Source organism: Emys orbicularis, chromosome 4, assembly GCF_028017835.1.
Source record: "Emys orbicularis isolate rEmyOrb1 chromosome 4, rEmyOrb1.hap1, whole genome shotgun sequence".
Taxonomy (NCBI): domain Eukaryota; kingdom Metazoa; phylum Chordata; order Testudines; family Emydidae; genus Emys; species Emys orbicularis.
In genome coordinates this window covers 154,538,427-154,563,284 of record NC_088686.1, presented here as the reverse complement: position 1 = coordinate 154,563,284, position 24,858 = coordinate 154,538,427, and the positions used below count along the sequence as shown (strand labels likewise).

At 59.0% G+C, this 24,858-nt stretch overlaps 2 protein-coding genes across 2 annotated transcripts in view; both read left to right on the top strand.

Moving 5' to 3' along the window:
- Positions 1–1,602: 1,602 nt before the first annotated feature.
- LOC135877955 (zinc finger protein 850-like) overlaps positions 1,603–24,858 on the top strand; it is a 41,409-nt gene continuing 18,153 nt past the window's right edge. Inside the window, exons 1-5 of the mRNA XM_065403476.1 lie at positions 1,603–2,237; positions 11,860–12,103; positions 12,185–12,376; positions 17,792–18,912; positions 23,857–24,097. Coding sequence (XP_065259548.1) covers positions 1,603–2,237; positions 11,860–12,103; positions 12,185–12,376; positions 17,792–18,912; positions 23,857–24,097 — 2,433 coding nt within the window. The remainder of the gene's footprint in view (positions 2,238–11,859; positions 12,104–12,184; positions 12,377–17,791; positions 18,913–23,856; positions 24,098–24,858) is intronic.
- Positions 8,287–11,805, top strand: LOC135877091 (zinc finger protein 232-like). Its single transcript, XM_065402442.1, has 4 exons — positions 8,287–8,694; positions 9,451–9,577; positions 11,550–11,642; positions 11,729–11,805. The coding sequence occupies exons 1-4, from the start codon at positions 8,287–8,289 to the stop codon at positions 11,803–11,805; spliced, it is 705 nt and encodes a 234-aa protein (XP_065258514.1).

The window sequence follows — 24,858 nt, the reverse complement described above, 5'->3', positions numbered from 1 at the left end:
AGCAGAGCTTAGATGGCTTACCCCATGGGGTAAGGGATATGGGAGTCAAGACTCCTGGGTTCTATCCCCGGTTCTGGGAGGGCAGTGGGGTCTAGTGGGTTAGAGCAGGGGGGACTGGAAGTCAGGACTCCTGGGTTCTGTCACCAGCACTAGAACCTTAAGTAATTCATTCTCCTCATCTTGTGCCTCAGTTTCCCCCTTAGGGCTAAACACTTATCTGCCTGTCAGTGAGAGGAGTCCCAACCTCTCCCCCAGCCCCGCCCTGTCTGGGACCAGGAAGCGGGGGTTTGAACTGTGCCTGGTGGCTCGATCAGGTTGTGCCGAGGGACCAGGCTGGGGTGCCCCTCCCACGCTGTTTAACAATCTCCCCACTTACCTTTCCTTTAGCTGGACTCTGCCACTTTCCCAGAGGAGCTGTCGGAGGAGGAGGAGGGAGATGAGGAGGAAGAGGAACTGGTAATCAGAAGAGTGAAGGCAGAGGAGGAAGAGGACCAAGAGTTTGAGGTACAGAAGCTGAGGGTTTCCATGAATGGAAGTTCAGTGAGTGGGGCTGACTGGGGGACGGGGGAGGTGGCTGGGTCGATGCAGAGGGGAGGTTCACTGGACTGAATTTGGGGGCAGGATGTCTATAGGCCAAGGGGTCACGAGGCCAACCCGGGGGGTGAGAGGGGAGGGGTGCTGGGCTGGCTGGGCCCATCTAAGAGGGGGATGGTTGGCCCAGGGGCCGATCTGAGGGGAGACAGGGGGCGGGGCTGGCTGGGCCAATGTGGGGCAGCAGTTCCCTTGCTCTAACCCTGCCTCCCAGCTGGAGTCGGAGGCACGCCAGGGCTCGCTGCCCCCGGAGCAGCCAGTGATGGATTCGGAAGTGCGGGTGGAGCCCACACTCGAGGTGCAGAAGCTGAGGATCCCAGTGGAGGGGAATTCGGTGAGTAACCATGGAGGGTGGGGGGGCCACAGCTCCTCTCTCTCCACCTGAGCCCCCGTGAGGGACCATGGTGAAGGGATTGGATGTGGGTGGGGGCTGGTGCCTTAGAGATTGTTTGCTCAGCTGTTGAGGAGTGAGGGGTTAAATTGGGGCTCCCTGGGACAGGGCAGGGCTGGACGGGGAGGGGGAATCCTGTGGTTACAGGGATGGGGGATTCTGGGGATCCCCTTATCAAGATAATCCCTCTTATTGGCACTAGTTTACCCCCAACCAGCCACTGTAAATCAGGGGTGGAATGTTGGGGGGGGACTGAGGATTCCGGGGGCAGAATGTTGGGGGGGACCGAGGGTTCCAGGGGCGGAATATTGGGATTGCAGTTAGTGAGAGAGAAAAGGAGAATTAGGAGAATGGGGGAGGTCCGGGGTGGGGCAGCAGTGCCAGGAGAAGGTTCATTGTCTCTGACTGTCTCCTGAGGGGTGCTATCCCTGGCTCTGGAAAGGCAGTGGGGGTGGGAGTCAGGATGCCTGGGTTCTATCCCCAGCTCTGGGATGGGGGTAGGAGACAGGGGCTCTATTCTTAGCTCCGTGGAATTGAATTAATGCCTTGGTGCCTCTCCCCCACAGCCCGTCCTGCAACTGATGGCGTCCCCAGGGGGTGGGGGCAGGGCAAGGGCACCGATGCCGGAGCGCTCCAACACCTGCGTGGAGTGCGGCAAGAGCTTCAGCCGTCGCTCCAATCTGGTGAAGCACCAGATCATCCACACCGGCGAGAAGCCCTTCTCGTGTGGGGAGTGTGGACGCAGCTTCACCCAGAGCTCTGCCCTTACCAAGCACCAGCGCACCCACACCGGGGAGCGCCCCTACGTCTGCGGGGAGTGCGGCAAGGCCTTCACCGCCAGCTCCAACCTGCTGCAGCACCAGCGTTTCCACACCGGGGAGCGCCCCTATGTCTGTGGCGAATGCGGCAAGGCTTTCAGCCAGAGCTCCAATTACAATCTGCACCGGCGCACACACACCGGCGTCACCCCCTACCAGTGCGGCGTCTGCGGCAAGCGCTTCACGGGCAGCTCCTGCCTGGCTCGCCACCGGCGCACCCACACCGGCGAAAAGCCCTACCAGTGCTCCGAGTGCGGCAAGCGCTTTTCTGGCAGCTCCACCCTGGTCAACCACCGGCGCACCCACACCGGCGAAAAGCCCTATGGCTGTGCGGAGTGTGGCAAGGCCTTCACCCACCATTCCAACTTGGTGGACCACTGGCGTGTCCACACCGGCGAGAAGCCCTACATCTGCGCTGAGTGCGGCAAGAGCTTCCGGCTCAGCTCCCACATCATCCGGCACCGGCGCACCCATGCCAACGCCGGCGCTGCCAATGCCAATGGGGCTGACCGCCTGTACATCTGCAGCCAGTGTGGCAAGGGCTTCCAGGTCGGACCCAGCCACCTGCAGCAGCAATCCCACCAGGAAGAGGGACCCTATAGCTGTACTGAGTGTGGCAATAGCTGCTGGACGTAGAGGGGCGGAGCCTGTTGCAGGGGCGGGGCTTGGCACGTCCCGTCCCCCGCCCCCCCACTCCAGGCACTTTGTGGTTGTGGGATCGGTTCCTGTGGGGGGCGGGAATTGGATCATGGCGGGGGCGGGGCTTGGAGCACAGCTTGTGGTCCTGCCCGTTGCTCCAGGAACCCCGTATGCGCAGAGTGTGCCATCAGCTGCTGGAGGGGGTGGGACTTGGTGCTCAGCTAGCTGCCACGCCCCCAGTTCCAGGGTCCACCTGCGGGATCAGCTCCCACGGGGGTGGGGCCTGGTTCCCACATGGGGGTGGAGCTCTGCCAGCAGCAGTAGAAGGACCTTCAGAGCCTTATGTGGCAGTGGTGACTGGATGCAGAGAGGGGGCAGGGTCCTGCCTTGTAGGAGGAAGGTGGAACCTGTGGGGGGCGGAGCCCAGCCCCTCTCCCCCGTGGCAGGGAGCCCCCTGCCTCCCAGGCCCCCTCGTTTCTGTAGCATTGCTCCTGCTAGGGTGAAGCAACAGAGCCATGGAGGGAATTGTGGGGGGTGAGCGGCTGAGTCGTAAGGTGGGGGTCCCCCATTGTCCATCTTCCCATCTGTACTGGAAGGAGCAGACTGGGAGGGTGGGGAGCTGAATTATGGGGGTGAGGAGTGGGTTGGGGCTAGTGGAGGGGGGAAATAAGGGTGCCTCAAAGCGGGGTGGGGGGGAGGGGGAGAACAGATTCCTCTCCCTTCTGAGCCCAGCCTGCACTCCGGTGGGGCTTATGCCACTGTGGCTGAGAATCAGTGGAAGGGGCTGACTTGGAGGCAGGGACCCCAGATCTGCTAGCGAGCAGGTGCTGGGGACTTCAACCCTGTTTCCCTGCCCTCGTGCTGTGGGCTGAGCGCAGAGGGGGTGATATTTTAGGGGAATCAAAATAGACCAGGGTGCAGTTTGGATCTCCAGGGGGTGACCCACCTGGGATCTGATTCCCCTGCACTGGGGGTCACAAGGGAGCCCAGAAATTGATGCCCGGTGGATTTCTCTGCAGGATGATTTCCCCCAAGGCTGGGTCTATGGCTGGCGAGCAGAGGGGGGAATGGAGGGATGATGTTGCCCATAGGGCAGTGTGGGTATGATGCTGCCCCCTGGCTGGCCTATCGTGGAATCATGGTGCTGTGCGGAGAACAGGCTGTACTTCTTTTTTGTTTGAGTGGGCAAAAAAATCATAGCCAGACCCCACTTTGTCTGAGTCGTCTCTGCAGCGCTGAGCCCGGGAATGCCCTCTGCGCTGGAGTGGGGGCGGATCGGCCGTCTCCCCCCTCCACCCAGCAGGCATCATTAACCCCTGCAGGCCCCATCCCAGGTGTAAGCCGGAGGTTGCTGGTTCTGGACCTTGCTCTCTGCTCCTTCCCCGCTCCTGGGATCCGGGTCGGGGGGGGGGGGGGGTGAGGCTGCTGCGAACTGGAGGGGCTGCTTCCCAACAGGCTGCAAAGACAAGCTTTCACACAGGGAGGGGCAGCCCAGCTCCTCTCTCTGTCGCACACACAGCTGCTGGTTCAGGAGCCCGGTGCCAGCCAGGGAATGTCCCCTCCTGGGCCCGGAGCCCAGCTAGTCCTGCCCGGTTCCCAGCAGGTACCTGGCCATGCTCTAGTTCCGGGCTGTGTGATCAGTGTTGCCCCCTAGAGGATAAACCTTCTTCCTCCTCCCCCCACCCTGCACTTGCCCATCTCCATCCCCAGAGCGTTCACTGCAGGGAACAGTAGCAGCCCCCTCGGGCCTGTGTCTAAAGGAGTTGAGGTAGTAAGCAGAGAGAATCAATCCTTAGTCCAGCCACAGACCTGAACAGAAAATGTGGGGCTGGAGGAATCTAGTAGAGCTTCCACTTGCCTTGTTGTTAGGTATATTACAGTGGCAGCTGAAGGTCTGCCTCTTTGTGCTTGGAGCTGTACAGTATGCAGGCCAGGTGCTGCACAGGCCCAGAGAGCTCCCAGCCTAGACAAAGGGAAACTGAGGCACAAAGAGGGAAGTGACTTACCCAAGGTCACACAGCAGGTGAGTGGTAGAGCTGAGGATAGAACCCAGGAGTCCTGACTCCCAGCTCCCCTGCCTCCACAACCCATTGGGCCAAACTCACCTCTTTCTGGGGTGGTAGAAGACTGAGGATAGTTGGGGCGAGGAAGCCCTTGTGTGGTAGAAGGGGATAACAGAGAAGTGGGAACTAAGCTTGATACAATCTTGTGAAACTCAGATCGCCTGGGTTCTTTCTGCCAGTAGAGGGCTTCCTAGGGCAGGGTCTTCCTGTGTTGGTTGTCTGTACAGCTCCTGGCACACTGGGGTCCTGGTACTTGATCTGGGCTAGCAGGCACTGCCTCAATACAAATAATCAATAGTAATTAACAAGATGGCTGGGGCATGAATCATGACAGATTCATACTGGCCTCACACACAATCTCTGTGTCACACACACACATGGGGAGTAAGGAACCTGCCTATTCCTGGCAGTTCCAAACTCTTGGGAAAAATTGGTTTTGGGTTGAACCAAACCCAAAATGTTTTGATGTTTTCAGCAAATCAAAAAGTTGGGGGGGAGGGGAGGGGTGGAAAAAACATTTTGGGTCAAATAAAATGGTTTGTTTTAATTTTAAGCATTTTAAAGCATTCTTGATTTTATTTTAAAAGTAGAATTAAAGGAAACTTTGAAACAAAAAGTCATTTTGAACCAACAACTTGAAACATTTTAAAAATTTCCCCAAAAGTTTACTTTTTTTCTACCCAACCCATTGAGCGAAACTGACGTGAAATGTTTCCGAGTTGCTGCATTGGCATATTTCTCTTGGAAGAAAAGTTGTGTGTGAGGAAAAACTTCTCCCAGCTCTGCCCACATACACACACAATATGACACATTCAAAAAGTTAGAAGGAATGGATGAATCCATGGGCAATCACTGATTGCAGATGTTCCTTGCCTGTTTCTGGATTTTCAGACACACCCATATTGTGATACCTATGCCCCCTGTTGGCTACAGTCAGAATTGCCCTGCACTGGTTGTTGGTGGATAGGAACTTGTGAGGGAATTAAAGTCTTGTTTCCTGCTGCGATGACCTTCCATGGGGGTCCGGTGCCTGGGGTCTGGGACAGGCTGTGTCACAGTCTTATTCGTACTCTACTCCGGGTGCTGGGGATTGAAAGGAAAATGGCCTGCTATTCTCCTTTCATGCACATGGGCTCGGTGCAGTGTGTGGCATGAATGAGCGCCCCGATCTCACTCGGGGTTTGTCCAGCACCTGGCGCAACAGGGGTCCTGATTCCAGCTAAAGGATTTGAATTACTGGGTAGAACCAATCCATCGTCCAGATGCAGCTCCAAAGTTACAGCAAAAGAAGGAAGAGCAGTGAAAGCATTTGAAATGGAAGGTGTGAAGTCAGGCTTTCATTTTAACAACACGACTGGCAAAGGTCAGTCCAAAGAAAAAAGCCCTTGTCTGACAGTCTGAGCTGGTGTCAAACCTGGCAATAACTGTCCACGGGGGGGAGGGGGAAAGAAGTTAGTGGCGATGGTCTGGAGCCGACACTGAAGTCCAAGCCCGTGTCCTAAGAAAACAGAACAAACCCAGGAGGGAAGACAAGAGAAAATGCAGCACAGCGTCTGTCTCTAGTGTTGATTCTTACATGCAACCTCCCTGCTGGAGAAACACGGACCCAGCCCAGGGTCTGAGCAGTCACTCTGAAACCTGGCAAACTCACATCAGCATTGGGCTGTTGAGGGATTGCGTTTCGCTTCCTTTCTGGTCACAGGCTTACTGCGGTGCTGCAAATTATACAGCCTTGGCTATAGCCTGCTAGACCCCACTCCTCTCCCAGAGTCAGGGATAGAGTCATAGAAGATTAGGGTTGGAAGAGACCTCAGGAGGTCATCTAGTCCAACCCCCTGCTCAAAGCAGGATCAACACCAACTCAATCATCCCAGCCAGGGCTTTGTCAAGCCGGGCCTTAAAAACCTCTAAGGAAGGAGATTCCACCACCTCCCTAGGTAACCCATTCCAGTGCTTCACCACCCTCGTAGTGAAATAGTGTTTCCTAAATCCAATTTAGACCTCCCGCACTGCAACTTGAGACCATTACTCCTTGTTCTGTCATCTGCCACCACTGAGAACAGCCGAGCTCCATCCTCTTTGGAACCCCCCTTCAGGTAGTTGAAAGCAGCTATCCAATCTCCCCTCACTCTTCTCTTCTGCAGACTAAACAAGCCCAGTTCCCTCAGCCTCTCCTCATAAGTCAGGTGCTCCAGCCCCCTGATCATTTTCGTTGCCCTCTGCTGGACTCGCTCCAATTTAGGGTGACCAGATGTCCCGATTTTTGGGTCTTTTTCTTATATAGGCTCCTATTACCCCCCCCCCCACCACCACCACCTCCTGTCCCGATTTTTCACATTTGCTGTCTGGTCACCCTACTCCAATTTGTCCACATCCCTTCTGTAGTGGGGGGCCCAAAACTGGACGCAATAGAAGGGACTCCCAGCCCCCCACCCCTCCTTTAACCCACTGGAGTTAGGACTCTATCCCCAGCTTGCGGAGGGGAATCTAGTGGGTGGGGGAAGGGGGGGGCTGGGCCGCAGGACTCCTGGGTTCTCTCCCTGGCTCTGGAGGGAGTGGGGCTATGGGTTAGGTGGGGGCTCCTGGGCTCTCAGGAGTGGGGTGGGAGGGGCTCCAGTGGGCTAGGGTGAGGCTGGCATTGCCCCTCCCACCCCAATTTGGAGCTCAGGAAAGGTGAGCGGGCTCCGGGGCCAGCGCGAATGAGCGTGGGCGGGGGGGAGGCTGTGCCTTTGATGGACATGCAGCTGCTCCAATGGCAGCAGCCCCGTCCCGCCCTGAGTGGCAGGCGGCTGGGCCACTCCCGGACCCCATGGCCCTGCTGCGCTGGAGCCAGGCACTTCCTGTACTCAGCCCCTTCCCGGGGAGGTGAGTGAGCGAGCGAGCCCCGCTCCCGGACAGGGGGCGCCCGGACCCTGGCTGAGCGATGCTACCCTCAGGGTGGGGCACCCATTGTCCAAAGAGCCCGACTCCTGGGTTCTCTCTCCGGCTCTGGGAGGGGAGTGGGGGCTGGGGGGTTAGAGCTGGGGGGGCTGGGAGCCAGGACTCCTGGGTTCTCTCCCTGGCTCTGGGAGGGGAGTGGGGGCTGGGGGGTTAGAGCTGGGAGCCAGGACTCCTGGGTTCTCTCCCTGGCTCTGGGAGGGGAGTGGGGGCTGGGGGGTTAGAGCTGGGAGCCAGGACTCCTGGGTTCTATCCCCAGCTCTGGGAGGGGAGTGGGGGCTGGGGGGTTAGAGCTGGGAGCCAGGACTCCTGGGTTCTATCCCCAGCTCTGGGAGGGGAGTGGGGGCTGGGGGGTTAGAGCTGGGAGCCAGGACTCCTGGGTTCTATCCCCAGCTCTGGGAGGGGAGTGGGGGCTGGGGGGTTAGAGCTGGGAGCCAGGACTCCTGGGTTCTATCCCCAGCTCTGGGAGGGGAGTGGGGGCTGGGGGGCTAAAGTGGGGAGGGAGGCGGTGGGGGTTGGATCTGGGAGTCAGGAGTCCTGGATTCATTAAGTGGGTAGAAATTCCTAGGAGATCAAGAAATAGCCACCAAGCTTGGGGTCACTTGCGCTCGGTCTGTCTCTCTCCCCACAACACTGGAGCTGGGGGGGCTGGGAGAGGCTGTTCCTGTGTGTCTCATTCCTTCTGTGGCTCTAATTTCTCTCCACAGTGGTGATCATCCCTTGGGCTGATCTCATCCCCCCCCTTGGACGTGCCCCCCCCCCCTACAGATGGTGCTGCAGGGGGTCCATTGCTGATGCCAGGCGATCCCCAGGGAGATACAGCTGTGCTCCGGCTCAGAGACGGGCCATGGCTGCCCAGGTGGCTCCCCCAGCCGCTCTCAGGCTCCAGTTCCAGCCCCCACCGGGATGTGGCCTGGTTCCCAAAGAGGAAGTGGAGGAGCTGGATGCCCACGGACCCGTCGACATGGAGATGCATCGTCTGCGCTTCAGGGGTTTCCGCTACCAGGAGGCTGAGGGGCCCCGGGAGGCGTACGACCACCTCTGCCTCCTCTCCCGGGCGTGGCTGAGGCCGGAGCAGCGCTCCAAGGAGCAGTTGCTGGAGCTGCTGGTGCTGGAGCAGTTCCTGAGCATCCTGCCCCAGGAGATCCAGAGCTGGGTAGGGGGGTGTCACCCCCAGACCGGGGAGCAGGCCGTGGCTCTGGCAGAGGGTTTCCAGTTAGCCAAGGAAGAGCCCGGAATATGGCCACAGCAGGAGGTAATTTACGGATGTGAAATCATTAGGGAGTGGGACACAGGGCCTTTCCCCTCTGGGGGGCGCCAGCTCCAATCCACCCATGAGGCGGGGGGGACTGGTTGGCTGAAGGGGGTCTGGGAATGGGACACGGGACCTTTCCTCTGTTAGTAGAGCTACTGGGAAAAATATTTTGTGGAGATGATTTTTCTGATGAAAAATGCCCATTTTGCCCAACCAAAGTTGTCCCTGGGGAAAAATTTCAGTTTTGTGGGAAAATTCTTTTCTGTTGGGAAAAATCTCAGTGTAGGCTCCTCACCCCCCTGCCCACAAGTCTCTCATCACAGTCACTTTCTGCCAATGAAATTGACAACTTTCTGGGAGGGCTGCCTGGGTGAAAGCGCCCTCTCCCCACACACCTCGCTCTGGGACCAGAGAGGAAGAGAATCCTGGAGCGAAGCGGGAGGCAGAGAGTCATGGCTGTCGTCTTCTCCAGCCCTGGAGCTGTGGGCAGAGGCTGTGAAGTGGTCTGTCTGGCGGCTGGGAAGCTGAAAAACTTCCTCTCAGTTCTCCCTGAATAGACTTTTCTGTTAAAAACCCCTCCCCAGAAAAAAGCTGCTTTTAAAAAAAAAAATTAACCCCAATTGGGGGTAAAAACGTCAAAAAAATGCAACATTTTCGGCAGGCAGGGATTTCCCTTGTCTGGCCAGCTCTGTTCGCTGATGGGGAGTGAGGGGTATGTGGCTGCCAGCACTAATGGGGGCGCCTTTGTTGTTCCAGGAGCCGGGGACGTGGGAGAAGGAGGCTGCGTCTTCCTCCGTGGCAGAGCGGGCAGCGCTGGCCCCAGAACATGGCAAGATCTGCAGGGAGATTAAGGAGGAGGAGGAAGAGACTCTGATCTCGCCAGGTGAGGAGCTGCTTCCCCTCTGGGATTAGGAGTTGGGGGACTCTAATGCACCTGGGGCTTTGGCTCAGGGCTCTTTCTGGGGGATCAGCCCCTGAAGCCCACAGACCCTGCAGCACAGAGATTGTCGCCCCTACAATACAGCTCCCGCTGGGAAGCATGAGTGCTGCTGATCTTGCGCCAGCCACACGATTCCTACCCCTTTGCTTTCTCCAGAGCAGAATTTCCATTTCCCAGCTGGACATGACACCCCTGATGGGAAACCGTGACATTGGCTGTGATGGTTCTTGGGGCACCGAGGGCTGGGAGTCGCTTTGCTACCCCCTGCCTCCAGTTTGAGGGATTCTTGCCCGTGGTGACTGGGGGTTAACTCCTGTCAGCCACTCAAGTACTCCCCTCCAGGCTATGCCAGCCCTGTCACTGCCTTGCAGGTTAACAAGAGGTGCACCCCAGTCCCTTTGGATTGTTCTCCTGCGATATCCAATCCCTGACACTGGCTACTCACAGAAATCTCAGACCCTCTGCCCCAAAGGAGCAGGGTACCCTACGTTACTAGTTTTACCTTATATTGCTGCTCCTCTAAAGTCACCCAGTACTTGTGAGTGCTTCTAATAAAACAAAACTAGGATTATTTAAGAAAGGGTAAAGATTGAACTAGAAATGAGAGAGTGGGATAGAAACAGCTGGATACAACACAAAACAAAATCAGAAAAGGTGACCCTGGGTGCACACTTGTGGGTGCCCCTCTCCCCCTGTTAAGTCTGTTGCAGAGCTGACTTATTTCACAAGAACCAGGATCCAAATGTTCATGAAAACACGCCTGCTCCACAAGGGGTTTCCTCAGTGAATGGATTTAGGGGACCTCTCCCTCCTCTGTGTTATGCTGAAACAGTCTTCTGTTTCTGTTCATAGACAGGGTGAACCCCTGTCATGTTGTAATGTTCCGTTGTTTACCTTCAGGTGCTTTTGATTGTTTGCAGTTGCTTCTGATGGGTTTTCCATGGATGGTCTTAGGCCTGGTCTACACTAGAAAATTAGGTCAGCTTAACTATGTCAGAGAGGGATGTGAAAAATCCACACCCCTGAACAACAGTTCAGCCGACCTAAATCCCTGTGTAGCCAGCGATAGGTTGACAAAAGAATTCTTCCACTGATCCAGCTACCATCTGGAGAACCTCTCCCACGGCGCAGGGAGTGTCTACACTGAAGCGCAGCTATGCCGCTGCAGCATTTGAAATGTAGACAAGACCTCCGTGTTGCACAAGGCTAAACAACTGAGCCTTGAATTGGCTAGACAGGGCAGGGTGGCAACACCCTCTCGCCTGAACGGGTCATCCCGGAGACTTGTCCCCGGTGACTAATTTCTATTCAAAGTCCTATAGTGTCATGTCAATAGAAATACATTATTCCGTAAATATTACCTGCATGTACATCTCACAATGATTATGATATGTTACAAGCTTTCTGTAGATACCTTACATGTTACCCTTTATGGACGATTACCATGCCAGGCAATGCCTTTGGTACAGTGAGTTTGACGGGTCTCAGGTGAGATTTGTTTGCAAAGAACAGGGGACCCTTTGCCAAGGGGTCGGTGTGTCACACTGGCTCAGAGACCGTCCAGGAGTGAAGGGAACAGCTGGGATCCCAGCAAAGCCGCCGGGAGCCCCCCCAGGTCTGTCTCGTCTCACTCAGTGTCATCCCCAGCAGGTGCCCTGTCCTCACGGCAGGTATCACTCCCGGCTCCCACCCCGGCAGGAGCCCTCTCCTCCCCCAGCCTTTCTCTGAGGGCTCAGCTGGGCCGTTGGGGCAGCTCCGGCCCCTCCTCTCCCCTCTGGGAAAGGGTGTGAGGGGATACATTTCCTGCCCATCAGGTTTTCTGCTCAGCAACAAACCCCTTTGCTGCCCCCTCTCTTCCCCGCACAGGGAACAAGCCCCAACTGGATTCTCTCTCTCTCTCTCTCTCCCCCAGCAGGTGCCAGCATAGAGGAGGGGAATGCCCAGCAGGAGGGGTCTGTGGAAGCAAAGACACATGGGACGTCCCGGAGCGCCAAGCAGGGAGATGCTGGTGGGGCGGGACAGCAGCAGGGAGACCCCCTGGGTAATGGACTGAACTCATCCGCTGAGCATGAAATGAGTTTCTCTGGCCTCGAGGGGAGTCTCGATCGGTCCAACTGCAGGGGCGAGAACCAGGGCGGGGCGTGCCGGCCACAGGGGGACCCCCCAGCTAAGACCCCCAAGGCCAGGCGCCCCAACGCCTGCGCCGTGTGCGGCAAGACCTTCAGCAACAGCTCCAACCTGAAGAAGCACCAGACCACCCACACCGGGGAGAAGCCCCACGGATGTCCCCAGTGCGGCAAGCGCTTCAGCCACAGCTCCAACCTGCGAAAGCACGAGCGCACCCACACCGGCGAGCGCCCCTTCCGCTGCCCCGAGTGCGGCAAGAGCTTCCGCGAGAGCTCCAAGCTGCTCCGCCACCAGAACACCCACGGCCGCGAGCGCCCCTTCCGCTGCGCCGAGTGCGGCAAGGCCTTCGGCGACGTGGCCCGGTGTCTGCGGCACCAGGCCCGGCACACGGCGCGGGCCTACGCCTGCGGGGAGTGTGGCAAGAGCTTCCGCCAGAGCTCCACCCTGCTGCTGCACCAGCGCGTCCACACCGGAGAGAAGCCCTTCACCTGCCCCGACTGCGGCAAGAGCTTCAGCGTCAACGCCAACCTGGCGCAGCACCGGCGCACCCACACCGGCGAGCGCCCCTTCCCCTGCGCCCAGTGTGGGAAGCGCTTCACCCAGAAAGCCACCCTGGTCAAGCATCAGCGCACCCACCGGCGCGGCGAGGGGGCTGGTGACACTGCAGGGCCCAGGCTGGTGCAGCACCGGCGGTTCCTCCCGGAGCAGGGCCCTTCACCTGGCCAGATGTGGGCAATGCTGCGGCTGCAGCTGGGCGCCCGCTCGCCTGCCCCGGGGCCACAGTGGAGGACTGGGGATGTGCCTATGGGCTGAGAAAGGAGGGGGATGTTGGCATGGGGCGGGAACATAGGCTCCTATGGAGAGACCCCTTAGCCTGCCAGGAGAGAGCATTACAGGACTTCAGGGGGGCCACCGTCCCTGAGAGAAATGTCAAGGCCTCTGGGGGAGGCCGTGTGTGGGAGAACGACAGTGATCTTTGCCAGGGAGACGCTCGCCTGAGAGATACCGGGGAGAGGCTGCAGGCTCCGTTTCTCTTTTATTGGTATTATTTGTACTATGGTGGCACTTAGAGACTCAAGGCTGGAGGATGGGCTGCCTTAGGGGGCAGGGAATGGGACCTTTCCTCTCTAGGGGGCACCAGCTTTGAGCTAGCCACAGGATGGAGGGACTGGCTGGCTCAGAGGTTGGAGAATGGGACATGGGGCCTGTCCCCCTGATCACTTCAAATGTCCTTGGTTTTCTTCACAAATATTAGCGAGACCTTCCATGCCCGCCTAGCCCCCCAGAGACTGGTTCCTTAATTGCCTTTATGGCTTGACAGACGGACACTTCCAGGCAGGAGGGGAGAGTCCATTTCCTTCTCCCCAGTGGAGCCTCCAGCACCCGGCTCCTGTCTTCGCAACGCATGGAGCTCGCTGGCAGCCGGGGACGTCCCATCCTGGCTCCCAAGCAGCTGGAGAAGCTCCCTAGGGTCTCGCCTCCGTCTTGGCTCTCTGCTTTCTCAGTGGGTGATCAGGGTCTATTGTCCGGATGCAATAAAGAAACTGCCCCAACTCTGTGTCCTTTGTGTTGCCCCTGGGGTTTGCCCCCTCGCCCCCACACTGTTCTGTGCTTGCCCGACCTCATTCCTTGAGAACAGCCTAGCCTGGGGGTGCAGGATTTCCAGGGGGGTCACTGGGAGAGGGAGGGAGGTTCCCTCATTGGGAACTGGGGGGTGCAGAATCCACCTGTCTGCCTGCACCTGGGGGTGAGTCTGGGTTTCCCCAGCTGGTTGCACTAGATCCTCCACTGGCCCAAGTGCTGCTCCCCATTTTCCCATGTAAACACAGTGTCCCTAACCCTGGATCTCCATGTACCCAAGACTAGACCCCTGTAGGGGCTGGTCCATACAGGAGTCTGCTGCTGTCCCCGACCTAATTGCCCACCTTTAGCTCAGGCATTAGAGCAATGGTTTTCACACTGTGGGTCGCAGAATGTCAGGCACTGGGTCGTGGCGGCTCTGGTCAGCACCGCCAAGTGGGCCATTAAAAGTCCCATCAGTGGTGCTGCCCAGCTAAGGCAGGCTAGTCCCTATCTGTTCTGACACCGTGCTGTGCCCCAGAAGCGGCCAGCAGCAAATCCGGCTCTTAAGCGGGGGGGGGGGGGGCTCTGCATGCTGCCCCTGCCCCCAAGTACTGGCTCTACTCCCAGTGGTCGGTTCTGAGCCAACGGGAGCTGGGGGGGGGGGGGGGGAGGTAGCGGTGCCTGCAGGCGAGAGCTGCATGGAGCCGGTTGCATGCCTCCACTTAGGAGCTGAACCTGCTGCTGGCCGCTTCCGGGGTGCAGTGCAGTCTGCGGTGCCAGGACAGGCAGGAAGCCTGCCTTAGCACCGCCGCTGCCCGGGAGCTGCCACAGATAAACCCATGCCCCAACCCCATGCCCCAAACCTGGAGCCTCCTCCTGCACCCCAACCCCCTCATCCCTGGCTCCACCCCAGAGCCTGCACCCCCAGCCCAGAGCCCTGACCCGCTCCTTCACCCCAACCCCCTGTCCCAGCCCTGAGCCCCTCCTACACCACACCCCTCATCCCCAGCTCCGTTGGGGCGTGGGCATCAACAATTTTCTTCAACTGGGTTGCCAGAAAAAAAGTTTGAAAATCACTGCACTAGAACAATGGTTCCCAACCGGCAGCCCAATCAGCACACAGCTGCGTCCCATGTGACATTCTCAGGGCCATACGGGTCTTATATAGATTGTGTGGATTGGCCCATGTGACACCTAGAGCGCTGCATATGGTAAATGGGTTGAGAACCACTGTGCTAGAGGCCAGTGTTGTCAGACCCACCCCCAGTCCGATCCTCACATGAGATTCATCCAGAGATTTTCGCTCTTTCTGTCTCTTTCCACACAAACCTTTGTCTCCCTTGAGTTTTTAACACACCCTGCCCCATCCTGGCCTGGGAAGGCGCTGAATGGGATGGGTAGGCAATGGTTTCCCTGTACAAATTTGCTCATGTGCCCTGACCAGCCTGCGCTCTGACAGGGAGGACAAGGACTGGACAGGCCAAGGGAGAGGTCTACAGCATCCCCCTCTGATATGAAGGGGAAAGACCCAGTACTCCACCCCCCAGGCTAGCCAGTCCGCTGCCCTGGGGGCTGTAGGACAGTGATTCTCAACCAGGGTTACGCAGAGGTCTTCCAGGGGGTACAGCAACTCATCTAGATATTTTCCTCGTTTTACAACATAAAAGAGCATTAGGGAAGTGAGTACAAACTAAAATGTCATACAGGCAATGACTTGCTTATACTGCTCTATACACTGAAATGTAAGTACAATGTTTATATCCCAATTGATTTATTTTAGAATTATATGGTAAAAATGAGGAAGTCCACAGTTGTTCAGTAAGGGGAATTAGCTCAAATGGTAGAGCGCTTGCTTAGCATGCGAGAGGTAGCGGGATCGATGCCTGCATTCTCCAGTAGGATTTTTTTTGGGGGGCGGGGGAGGGATAGGTTTGAGCATTGGCCTGCTAAATCCAGGGTGAGTTCAGTCTTTGAGGGGGCCATTTAAGGATCTGGGGAAAAAATAATCAGTCAGGGACAGTACTTGGTCCTGCTGTGAAGGCAGGGGACTAGACTCAATGACCTTTCAAGGTCCCTTCCAGTTCTATGAGATAGGTATAGCTCCATTAAAAAAAATAAATACTAGTGTGGCTGGGACACTTTTGTATTTTTATGTCTGACGTTGTAAGCAAGTTGTTTTTAAGTCATCTGGAAAGGTCGAGAGCTGCTCCTGTATCATAAAATATCAGGGTTGGAAGGGACCTCAGGAGGTCACCTAGTCCAACCCCCAGGCACCAGATTACTAATATAGCGTGCAGGAGGTAACGAACAGCCCACAATGGGAACGGGCAGCTGAAACTCCTCCACCGGCCCACCTAGCCCAAAGCACTTGCTGGAGCTAAATCCCAAGCTGGGTCACCTGTGACCTCAGGATCCAACAGCCTGAGCATCCAGCGTAGAGTTGCCAACCCTTCAGGATTGACCTGGAGTCTCCAGGATGTAAAGATTAATCTTTAATTGAAGATTATGTCATGTGAGGAAATATCCAGGAATACATGCAACCAAAACTGGCAACCTGGGCCAGTCCCGGGCCCAAGCTAAGTGATGGGCTGCAACAGTGACCTCATCAGCCACTGGGGGGCGCCAGAGAGCCACGCTGGAGTAACATGGGGCACAAATCCAGGTAACCCCTGGAGCGCCCCCAAAGACCGGTCACCCGGAAAGGGACCTTTCTCTCCCCGCTGCGTTATGGAGGCTGGCGGTAGACAACGGGGGACGGGCGGCCCCTCTGGCTGTGGAAGGGAGCGACACTGACCAGCCGGCGCTGAAAAATGCAGCCACCTCTGGGGCGCGGTGCAGGGGCTGTTTATAGCGGGGTCCCTCAAGACGCTCGGATCTAGCGGGTTAAAACCATAGAGCTGCAAGCCAGGGGGGAAGGGGAGGAGGCAGCGAAGGGAGCGACTTCCTGCTGCAAAAGCCACTGGCTGCGAAGCTGCTCGGACGCTGCAGGGCTGAGCGCCCCGGCAGGCACGTGGGTCCCCAGGCACCGGATCCGGGTTTGTGACGAGCCCCCCGGCCTGGCCCCCCTCCAGGCGCAGGGGAGACCCAGAGTCCCAGCCAGAGGCGGCCCCGGGGATTGAGAGAAACGGCAACAGAGGCAGCAAATCGCTGCCTGGAGCAAGCAACCACGGCAAGGAGGCTGGGCTAGCAGGGGCTGTGTGTGGGGGGAGCCCAGGGCTGGGATATCAGGGGCTGCGGGTCGGGATTGAGGGGCACCAGTAGGGCTTGGGAAGGTGGGGTGGAGAGAGCCCAGGGCTGGGATAGCAGGGGCTGTGGGTCGGGATTATGAGGCACCGGCAGGGCTGGGGGGGGGACCCAGGGCTGGGCTGGGCTGGCAGGGGCTGTAGGTCGGGATTATGGGGCACTGGCAGGGCTGTGGGGGGGAGCCCAGGGCTGGGCTGGCAGGGGCTGTAGGTCGGGATTATGGGGCACTGGCAGGGCTGGGGGGTGGAGGAGCCCAGGGTTGGCATAGCAGGAGCTGTGCGTTGGGATTGAGGGTCATTGGCAGGGCTGTAATGGGGGCAGTGTGCAACCAGCCTGCTGTATTCACGGCTAACTCCAGTCTGCCGGCTTCTGAGATCCTGGTCTCTCCAGCCAGCCGGGCCTCTGGGATGGGCAGGGGGCTGAATATTTCTTCATGGCGCTTGGCTATTTGTGCCTCTCGACGAAGACCCTTCTCCCCAGTTCTTCTCGGTCCTGGCTCCGTGGTGACTGGTGTCTTTGGGTGTTTCCAGGGCCCGAGATTTGATGGCGCAGCCGGGCAGCCCATCCCAGGATGAGATGGAGCAAAATACACCCCAGGCAGCAGAGAACCAGTCGCCTGCTGAGCCCCCAGAGGATCCCGAAGCACAGCAGGAAACGGGTAGCCAGTGGGGGCTGGGCAGCGCATGCACCAGATTGCAGGACCGTGACGCCAGAGCTCGGACGGCAACTCTCTGGGCTGACAGCTCTCACCCGTAGAGCCTGAGCTAAGCTTCGCTGGCTGGCGGGTGGCAGCCAGTTCCTTTCTGGGGTGGAGGGGCGCAGTGAGCTGCTTGGGGTTACGTTGGGCCATTGGAGCAGACCTTGCTCCTCCTCTCCCCTCTGGGGAAGGGTTTGGGGGGATTTCGCTTCCTGCCCAGCTGGTTTTCCGCTCCCTTTGCTGCCTGTTCTCTCTCCAGCGCAGGGAACGAGCCCCAGCTGGATTCTCTCTCTCTCCCAGCAGGTACCGGGACGGAGGAGGAAATTCCTCTGTGGGAAGGGCCTGCAGGAGCAGAGCCGCACGGGCCATCCCGGAGCCCCAAGGCGGGGGAGGCTGGTGAATTGGGACGGCAGAGGCGGGCGAAGCGGGATGGTGAAGTGGCCCCGCCAGGCCGCGCCTCCCGCGAGGGGCCCATCATCTGCGGGGACTGCGGGAAGAGCTTCGCCAAGGACTCGGAGTTCGTCAAGCACGAACGCACCCACACGGGGGAGCGACCCTACCAGTGCCCCGACTGCGGGAAGGGCTTCACCAACAGCTCCAACCTCCTGCGCCACCAGCGCATCCACAGCGGCGCCAAGCCGTACCCCTGCGCCGAGTGTGGGAAGAGCTTCCGCCACAAGGAGCACCTGACCCGCCACGGCCGCGTCCACGCCACGGAGAAGCCCCATGTCTGCGCCCACTGCGGGGAGGCCTACAGCACCCGCACCAACCTGCTGCGGCACCAGAGCAGCCACACGGGGGAGCTGCCCTACAAGTGCCCCGAGTGCGGCCGGCGCTTCGGGGAGGCGGCGGCGCTGGCGGGCCACGCGGTGATCCACAGCGGGAAGCCCCACATCTGCCCCGAGTGCGGGAAGGGCTTCCGGCGCGGCTCGTCGCTGCGGGAGCACCAGCGGGTCCACACTGGAGAGCGGCCCTACGGCTGCCCGCAGTGCGGGAAGGGCTTCAGCCAGCGCTCCTCCCTGGTGCTGCACCGGCGCACCCACACCGGCGAGCGCCCCTACGTCTGCGGCGACTGCGGGCGCAGCTTCAGCGTGAGCTCTGCCCTCATCACCCACCAGCGGCTGCACACCGGGGAGCGCCCTTTCCCGTGCCCGGAGTGCCAGAAGCGCTTCAGCGACCGCAAGGCCCTCAAGCGGCACCAGAGGGTCCACACCGGGGAGCGGCCTTACCGCTGCACCGACTGTGGCAAAGGCTTCAGCCAGAGCTCGGCGCTGGCCACCCACCAGCGCATCCACACCGGGGAGACCCCGTACGGCTGCGGGGCCTGTGGCAAGCGCTTCGGAGACCTCTCGGCCCTCAAGCGGCATGAGCGCATCCACACCGGGGAGCGGCCCTACCGCTGCGGCCAGTGTGGGAAAGCATTCAAGCACAGCTCGGCCCTGGCCCAGCACGGCCGTACCCACACCGGAGAGAAACCCTACGTCTGCTCCCAGTGCGGCAAAGCCTTCTCCCAGGGCTCCACCCTCATCCAGCACCAGCGGGTGCACACTGGCGAGCGCCCCTACCCTTGCCCCCAGTGCGGGCGAAGCTTCTCCCAGGGCTCTGCCCTCACCCAGCACCAGCGCACCCACACCAAGGAGAGCGACCCGCTGACGGGACCCGGTGGGGCCCGGATCTACCGGGACCCTTTCGTCCAGCTGCGGGATGAGGATGACGAGGAGGATGGGGTGGGGGAGGTTCTGGTGCTGCCTCCAGGGACGTGGGACGCGGAGCTGGACGTGCAGATCAAAGAGGAGCCGGAGTGATGGAGGCGGGTGGGAGCAGGGTGTTGCCGCCCGCCATCTACTGATTCAGCATGGCTGGATTTGGGTGTCACGGGGAGTAGTTGTCTCTGCACCAGGAATCCCCTCTGCACTGGAGCTGGGGGCAAAGTGCCCGGGGTGGGGGCGTCTCCCCCTTCACCATCCTCCACTCAGCAGGGATTATTAACCCCCGTAGGCCCAACCCGTTCCAGGAGGACCTGTCCCGTCACTACGTGGATCTTGCCCTCTCTGTGCCTTGGTCTCTGCTCCTTCCCCTCTCCCGGGGCTGGCGAGGAGTGGGGGGGGGCTGGGAGCTTTAGGGGCTGCTCCCCACAAGGCCAGAGAGATGGATGCTTCCAGGTGAAGGGCAGCCCCTCTCCTTCCCGGTGCCATTAGCTCCCCCTGAGCTAGTCCCCAAGGGCTGATGTGTATGTTCCCAAGACTCCCAGGCCGGTCTGTCGTGATGGGCACAAGGACGTTTTTTATCCATTGTCTGTTTCTACTTCTGTCTGAAAATAATAAACCCACAATACCTCCCTCACACACGGTCCGTGGCGGCTCTGCAGGGGCAGCAGCTGGGTCATGCTGTTGACATGCAAAGGGCTGCAGATGAGAGTGGGTAGATCAGTGAGGTGGTGGGGCTTGGTGTGTATTTAGTGAGCTGGGTACTGGATCAGGAGTCAGGACTCCTGGGTTCTATCCCTGGCTCTGGAAGGGGAGGGAGTTTGAGTGGGGGGAGGGGCCAAAGCAGGGAGTTAGGACTCCTGGGTTCTAAGCTCTGGTGCTCACTTGCTGTGGGATCAGAGGCAAGTCACTCCCCCCCACTCCCATGCCTTGGTTTCCCCATCTATATGGCCTGGATGACGCTAATTAGCTCTGTTGTATAGCACAGGGATCTAAGGATGAATGATGCTCTGTAAGAGCCAGGAGCTATTACTCTTAGTAGCACCTCCAGGCCTCAGTCAGGGAGCAGGACCCCATGGTGCTGGCTGCTGCCCACACATCTCACACAGATTCAGTGCCAGGGCTGAGACTTGAGTCCATCCCGGTTGTGCGGTTTTCCCCTACGGACTACCCTGGAACCTTTGGGTCTCAACATTCCACCCCCAGCCACCACAGAACCCTCAGGCCCCCAGCATTCTGCCCCTAGCTGCCACGGAACCCTCGGACCCCCAACGTTCCACTCTGAGTGCCATTTTCAACCACCATGGAACCTTTCATCCCTGCCACCCCCATCTTGCTGCTGCAGCCAGGTTGGTGCTACCGAGCTCACTGCAAAGCCCTGTCTCCTATGCCTGTGCTCTGCCTGTTGCCACCCAAGATCAACAATGGGGAGGGGTCCCTGGCAGCAGCCATTTTACTATCTATTGGGCCTTTTCTCCTCGAACTGGGGAGGGAATTTGGAACAGGAAGGGGAGGGGCATCCATAAGCAAGGAAATCCTCAGGAAGCGGCGAGAGGCCCGCAATGTGTGTTCACCAGAGTTGGGGTTTGGCCCGAGTGCCCAGGTTCACGTCCAGACTCTTGGGATAAGTCACACGACATCTGTAATGGATGCAAGTGGCCTGGCCTGTGGTTTAGATGCCAGCTGAATTCCAGTAGCCCGCTATTGATTATTTAGATTGCAACCCCATTATCGTAGTGCATGCAATTGGCATGCTGGGGCATCCACTTAAAATACTGAGCCCCCATCCTGCCCCCTGCAGCACAGCACCCCCCAGCATTACACGGGGGGTCAGCACTGACTGTGGGGAGAGAGTGCCCCCTACTGAGCCCCCCACACAGTCCCTTCAGCACTACATTCCCTACCAGCACACTGGGGCATTAGGGTCAGCACTGATTTACAGGGGAGAGCGCCCCCTACTGGCTCCCCAGCCCTGCTCCCTGCAGCACAGCAACCCTTAGCACAGTGCTGGGATATTGGGGAGAGATGGGGCAAGCCCAGGGGCTGCGGGTTGGGAGTGAGGGGCATGGGCAGGGCTCATTCATTCCCTGCTCTAACAGGATTGGCTCCGGATTACACGTGACGCCTGCAGAGGGGAAATGATCTCAGGCAAGATGGATTCCCCGAGCTCGCTGCTGGAGCCCGGTTCCCAGCCGGGGGGCGGAGGCAGGCGGCTCCCCCGGGGCTCCCGGGACAAGCCGCTGCCGGAGCCCCGCGAGCGGCAGGACGTGGGTACGGCGGGGCTGCGGGCGGGGGCAGCAGGGCTGAAATCCGGAGTTGCTGGAGCTCCAGAGCTGGGCTCCGGGTGTGTGGCTGCAACAGACTCAGCGAGTGTTTGTGTCTCGTGCCCCACAGGCTGCCAGCGGGGTTCACACGCCCCAGATCCCGGGGGAGCAGCAGAGAGGTGGCTCCGTGGGGCTGGGAGCTGTGCCAAGGGGGCTGGCGATCCCAGCAGCTGCCCACCTGCCCTAGGATGAGCATGACCCCAGCAGGGCCCTCTGGACGTTGTGCCAGCCACGGGTCTCCAGCAGAGCGGTTAGCTCCATAGGGGGCCATACACACATCCCCGTGGGGCTGTGCCCTGGCCACTGACCTCCCTGTCCTCCCCACAGATCGGCCTGCCCTGGGCGAGGAGGGGAGCGGCCCGGCACTGGAGCTGGTGGTCGCTGCGGCTGGCTACCAGGTGAGATGCGCAGCGGGATGTGCGATCGGACAGTGATCACTGCCCCTTCCCCCTGGCTCCTGCTGCACACACTCCCCCTTGGGGCTCTCCCAGCGGTGCCCCCTCGCTGCCCCCCTCTGAGCCAGCGCTGGGGGCCGTGGCTGGAGCGGCAGGTGCTGAGCGGGGTCCCTTCTGGTTCCAGGCGCCGGTGGGGTTCGAGGAGGTGGCCGTGTATTTCTCCCGGGAGGAGTGGGGGCTCCTGGACGAAGGGCAGAGGCAGCTCTACAGGGACGTCATGCAGGAGAATTACCAGACTCTGATCTCGCTGGGTGAGGCGCCGCTGCCCCTCGGGGATCAGGAGCTGATGTAGCGGGGAGCCCTGGACAGCTTCGGCTCAGGGCCCTTCCCTGGCCCCGTAGATTTCTGGGGGATTGGCCCCTGCCCCAAACCCCACAGGAGAGACTGTCACCCCCACAGCCCCTCACTGGAAGGAGATTCACAGGGGGTAGTTTGATCCCCTCCCCCAGGGATCTCCAGGGCACAGGTGGCTGGATTTCCTTGCTCCGGTTCACCCACACACCGAATCCCTCTATCCCCCTCCCAAGGCAGCTCCGTGCCCAGCAGGGCTTCTGCTCTCTCTGCAGGGCTAGGAACGGCCCAGCGACTCCCTGAGCCATTCGGCCCCTCGCTGTGTGTTGAGATCCCTGACTCCTTTACAGGGGGCACAGCCCATCCCCCCAGGCATCACCCTGCCCCAAGGGTCCCTGTGAACATATCCCCCCAGCAGAGAACAGGGTCGGGCTTAAAACGAGGGTGTGTTCTCTGCCCCGAGCCCTCCAGGGAGACTACACCAAGCGCCACCTCTCCTGTTTCCTTCCCCCGAGCAGGATTCCCTGTCCCCGACCTGGCCGTGATCTCCTGCATGGAGCGAGGAGAAGAGCCGAGGGTCCCGGATCTCCAGTGCTCCAAGGAAAGGGAGATCCCGAGAGGTGCCCACATAGGTGAGGAATGAGCGACACTGGCTCGGAGACCGTCCGGGAGTAAAGGGAAAAGCTGGGATCCCAGCAAAGCTGCCGGGAGCCCCCCAGTTCTGTTTGATCTCCCTTAGTATTGTCTCCAGCAGGCACCTGTCCTCATGGCAGGCGTCACTCCTGGACCCCAGCAAAGCCACCGGGAGCTGCCCCTGAGTTCTGAACAGCAGCTCTCAGCCCCCGGGATTTAGGAGAGTCTGTCCATGTCTTTTGCTCTTTACACAACAGCAATAATCTGAAGAATCAACTCAGGCCCAGCTGGGCCCAATGTAACCACTCGGACTAATTACACACAGATGGCGAAGCCCAGCTAGGGGCATATTACACCTCTGGTGGCTTCTAAAACACACAGTGTACACCTCTAGAGGGCTTGCATGCTATTTAAAGGAATACTATGCAATTCCTATACATCATAGAGATAACTGGAATCTCTAAGCAGCCAGGTGGGACACATTGGGGTCAGCAAAGATTGTGAAGGGAAAGAGCCCCTGACTGAGCCCCCCCTTCGCTCCTGGCAACCCAGTGCCCCCCGTCGCTGCATTGGGCCAGCACTGACTGCAAGGTGAGGGCACGCCCTAGTGAGCCCCCAATCCTGCTCCCTGCAGCACAGCGCCCCCTAGTGTCACACTGGGGTCAGCGCTGATTCAGCTGGTCGTTCCCTCAGTAGAGCAGGTGGCTGATGTTACAGGAGAGGTTCGTTCCTAGAGTTGGGGGACAGGACCCCAAAGCTAGCTAGCAGTGCTTGAGAGGCTTGCATGGGAAGAGGCCAAGAGCCCCTGAGCCAGCCAGTCCCCCCCATCCTGGGCAATTTTTAAATCAAGTTTGGACGTTTTTCTAAAAGATCTGTGCTACTTCAAACAGGAAGTAATTCGGGGATGTTCTCTGGCCTGCGCTCTCTAGAAGGTTGGACTAGATGATTTCTTCTAGCCTTAGAATCTATGAAGCTATGAATTTTGGACCTTGGTAAAATTATGTTTCCTGCCTGGATTCTCTCTCTCTCTCCCAGCAGGTGCCGGGAGAGAGAAGGAGAATTCCCAGCAAGAAGGGCCTGCAGGAGTGGAGCTGAATGGGACGTCCCGGAGCCCTGAACGGGGAGATGGTGGCAGAACAGGATGGCAGCGGGCAGAGAAGGAGCCAGGGCGCAGGCGCAGGAGGGCACGGCCTGTCAACTGCGGGGATTGTGGGAAAAGCTTCACGAAGAACTCAGAGTTAATCAAACACCAGCGCACGCACACGGGTGAGAGGCCCTACCAGTGCCCTGACTGCGGGAGGTGCTTCGCCATCCGCTCCAGCTTGGATCGCCACCAGCGGGTCCACACCGGCGAGCGGCCCTTCCCCTGCACCCGCTGCGGGAAGAGCTTCAAGCTTAGCTCAGCCCTGAGCCGGCACCAGCGCGTCCATGCTCAGGAGGGGCCCTGTTTCTGCGCTGAATGCGGCAGGGGTTTCAGGCATAGTGCTGCACTAACCCGGCACCAGGCTGAGCACCTGAACCATGGAGACCCCACCAACGGACCTGTGGGGACACGGGTCTACAAGGACCCCTTCGTCCAGGCACGGGACCTCGAGGGGGAGGCTGGTGGGATGTGGTATGCTGAGCCTGTGAAAGAGGAGAGTGGGTGATGGGATCTGCACTTGGGTTGTGGGTCTGGGCAGGAGACGCTGGAGTGAGAAGAGAGCAGCTATAAGGAATGCAGGGACTGAACCTGTGATCTGTGGATCTAACATCTGGAGCTGGGCTGTGAGGCAGTGTGGTCTAGTGCAGTGGTTCTCAACCAGGGGTAAACGTATCCCTGGGGGTAGGCAGAGGTCTTCCAGGGGGTACATCAGCTCATCTAGATATTTGCCTAGTTTTACAGCAGGCTACATGAAAAGCACTAGCAAAGTCAGTACAACCTAAATTTCATACAGACAGAATGAGAAAGTCAGCAGTTTTTCAGTACTCATGTGCTGTGACATATTTGTATTTTTATGTCTGATTTTGTAAGCAAGTAGTTTTTAAGTGGAGGTGAAACTTGGGGGTACGCAAGACAAACCGGACTCCTAAAAGGGATCCAGTCGTCTGGGAAGGTTGAGAAGCACTGGTCTAGTGGACAGAGCACTATATTAGGACCTCTGGGTTCTCTTCCTGGCTCAGTCTCTGGCTTGCTGGGTGATCT

Bases quoted from the DNA above. Each gene is read 5' to 3' on its own strand.
- LOC135877091 (XM_065402442.1), top strand. From the start codon at position 8,287: ATGGCTGCCCAGGTGGCTCCCCCAGCCGCTCTCAGGCTCCAGTTCCAG. The intron at 9,578-11,549 runs GTGAGGAGCTGC...CTCCCCCAGCAG, and splicing joins AGAGACTCTGATCTCGCCAG to GTGCCAGCATAGAGGAGGGG. The intron at 11,643-11,728 runs GTGGGGCGGGAC...TCTGGCCTCGAG, and splicing joins CGCCAAGCAGGGAGATGCTG to GGGAGTCTCGATCGGTCCAA.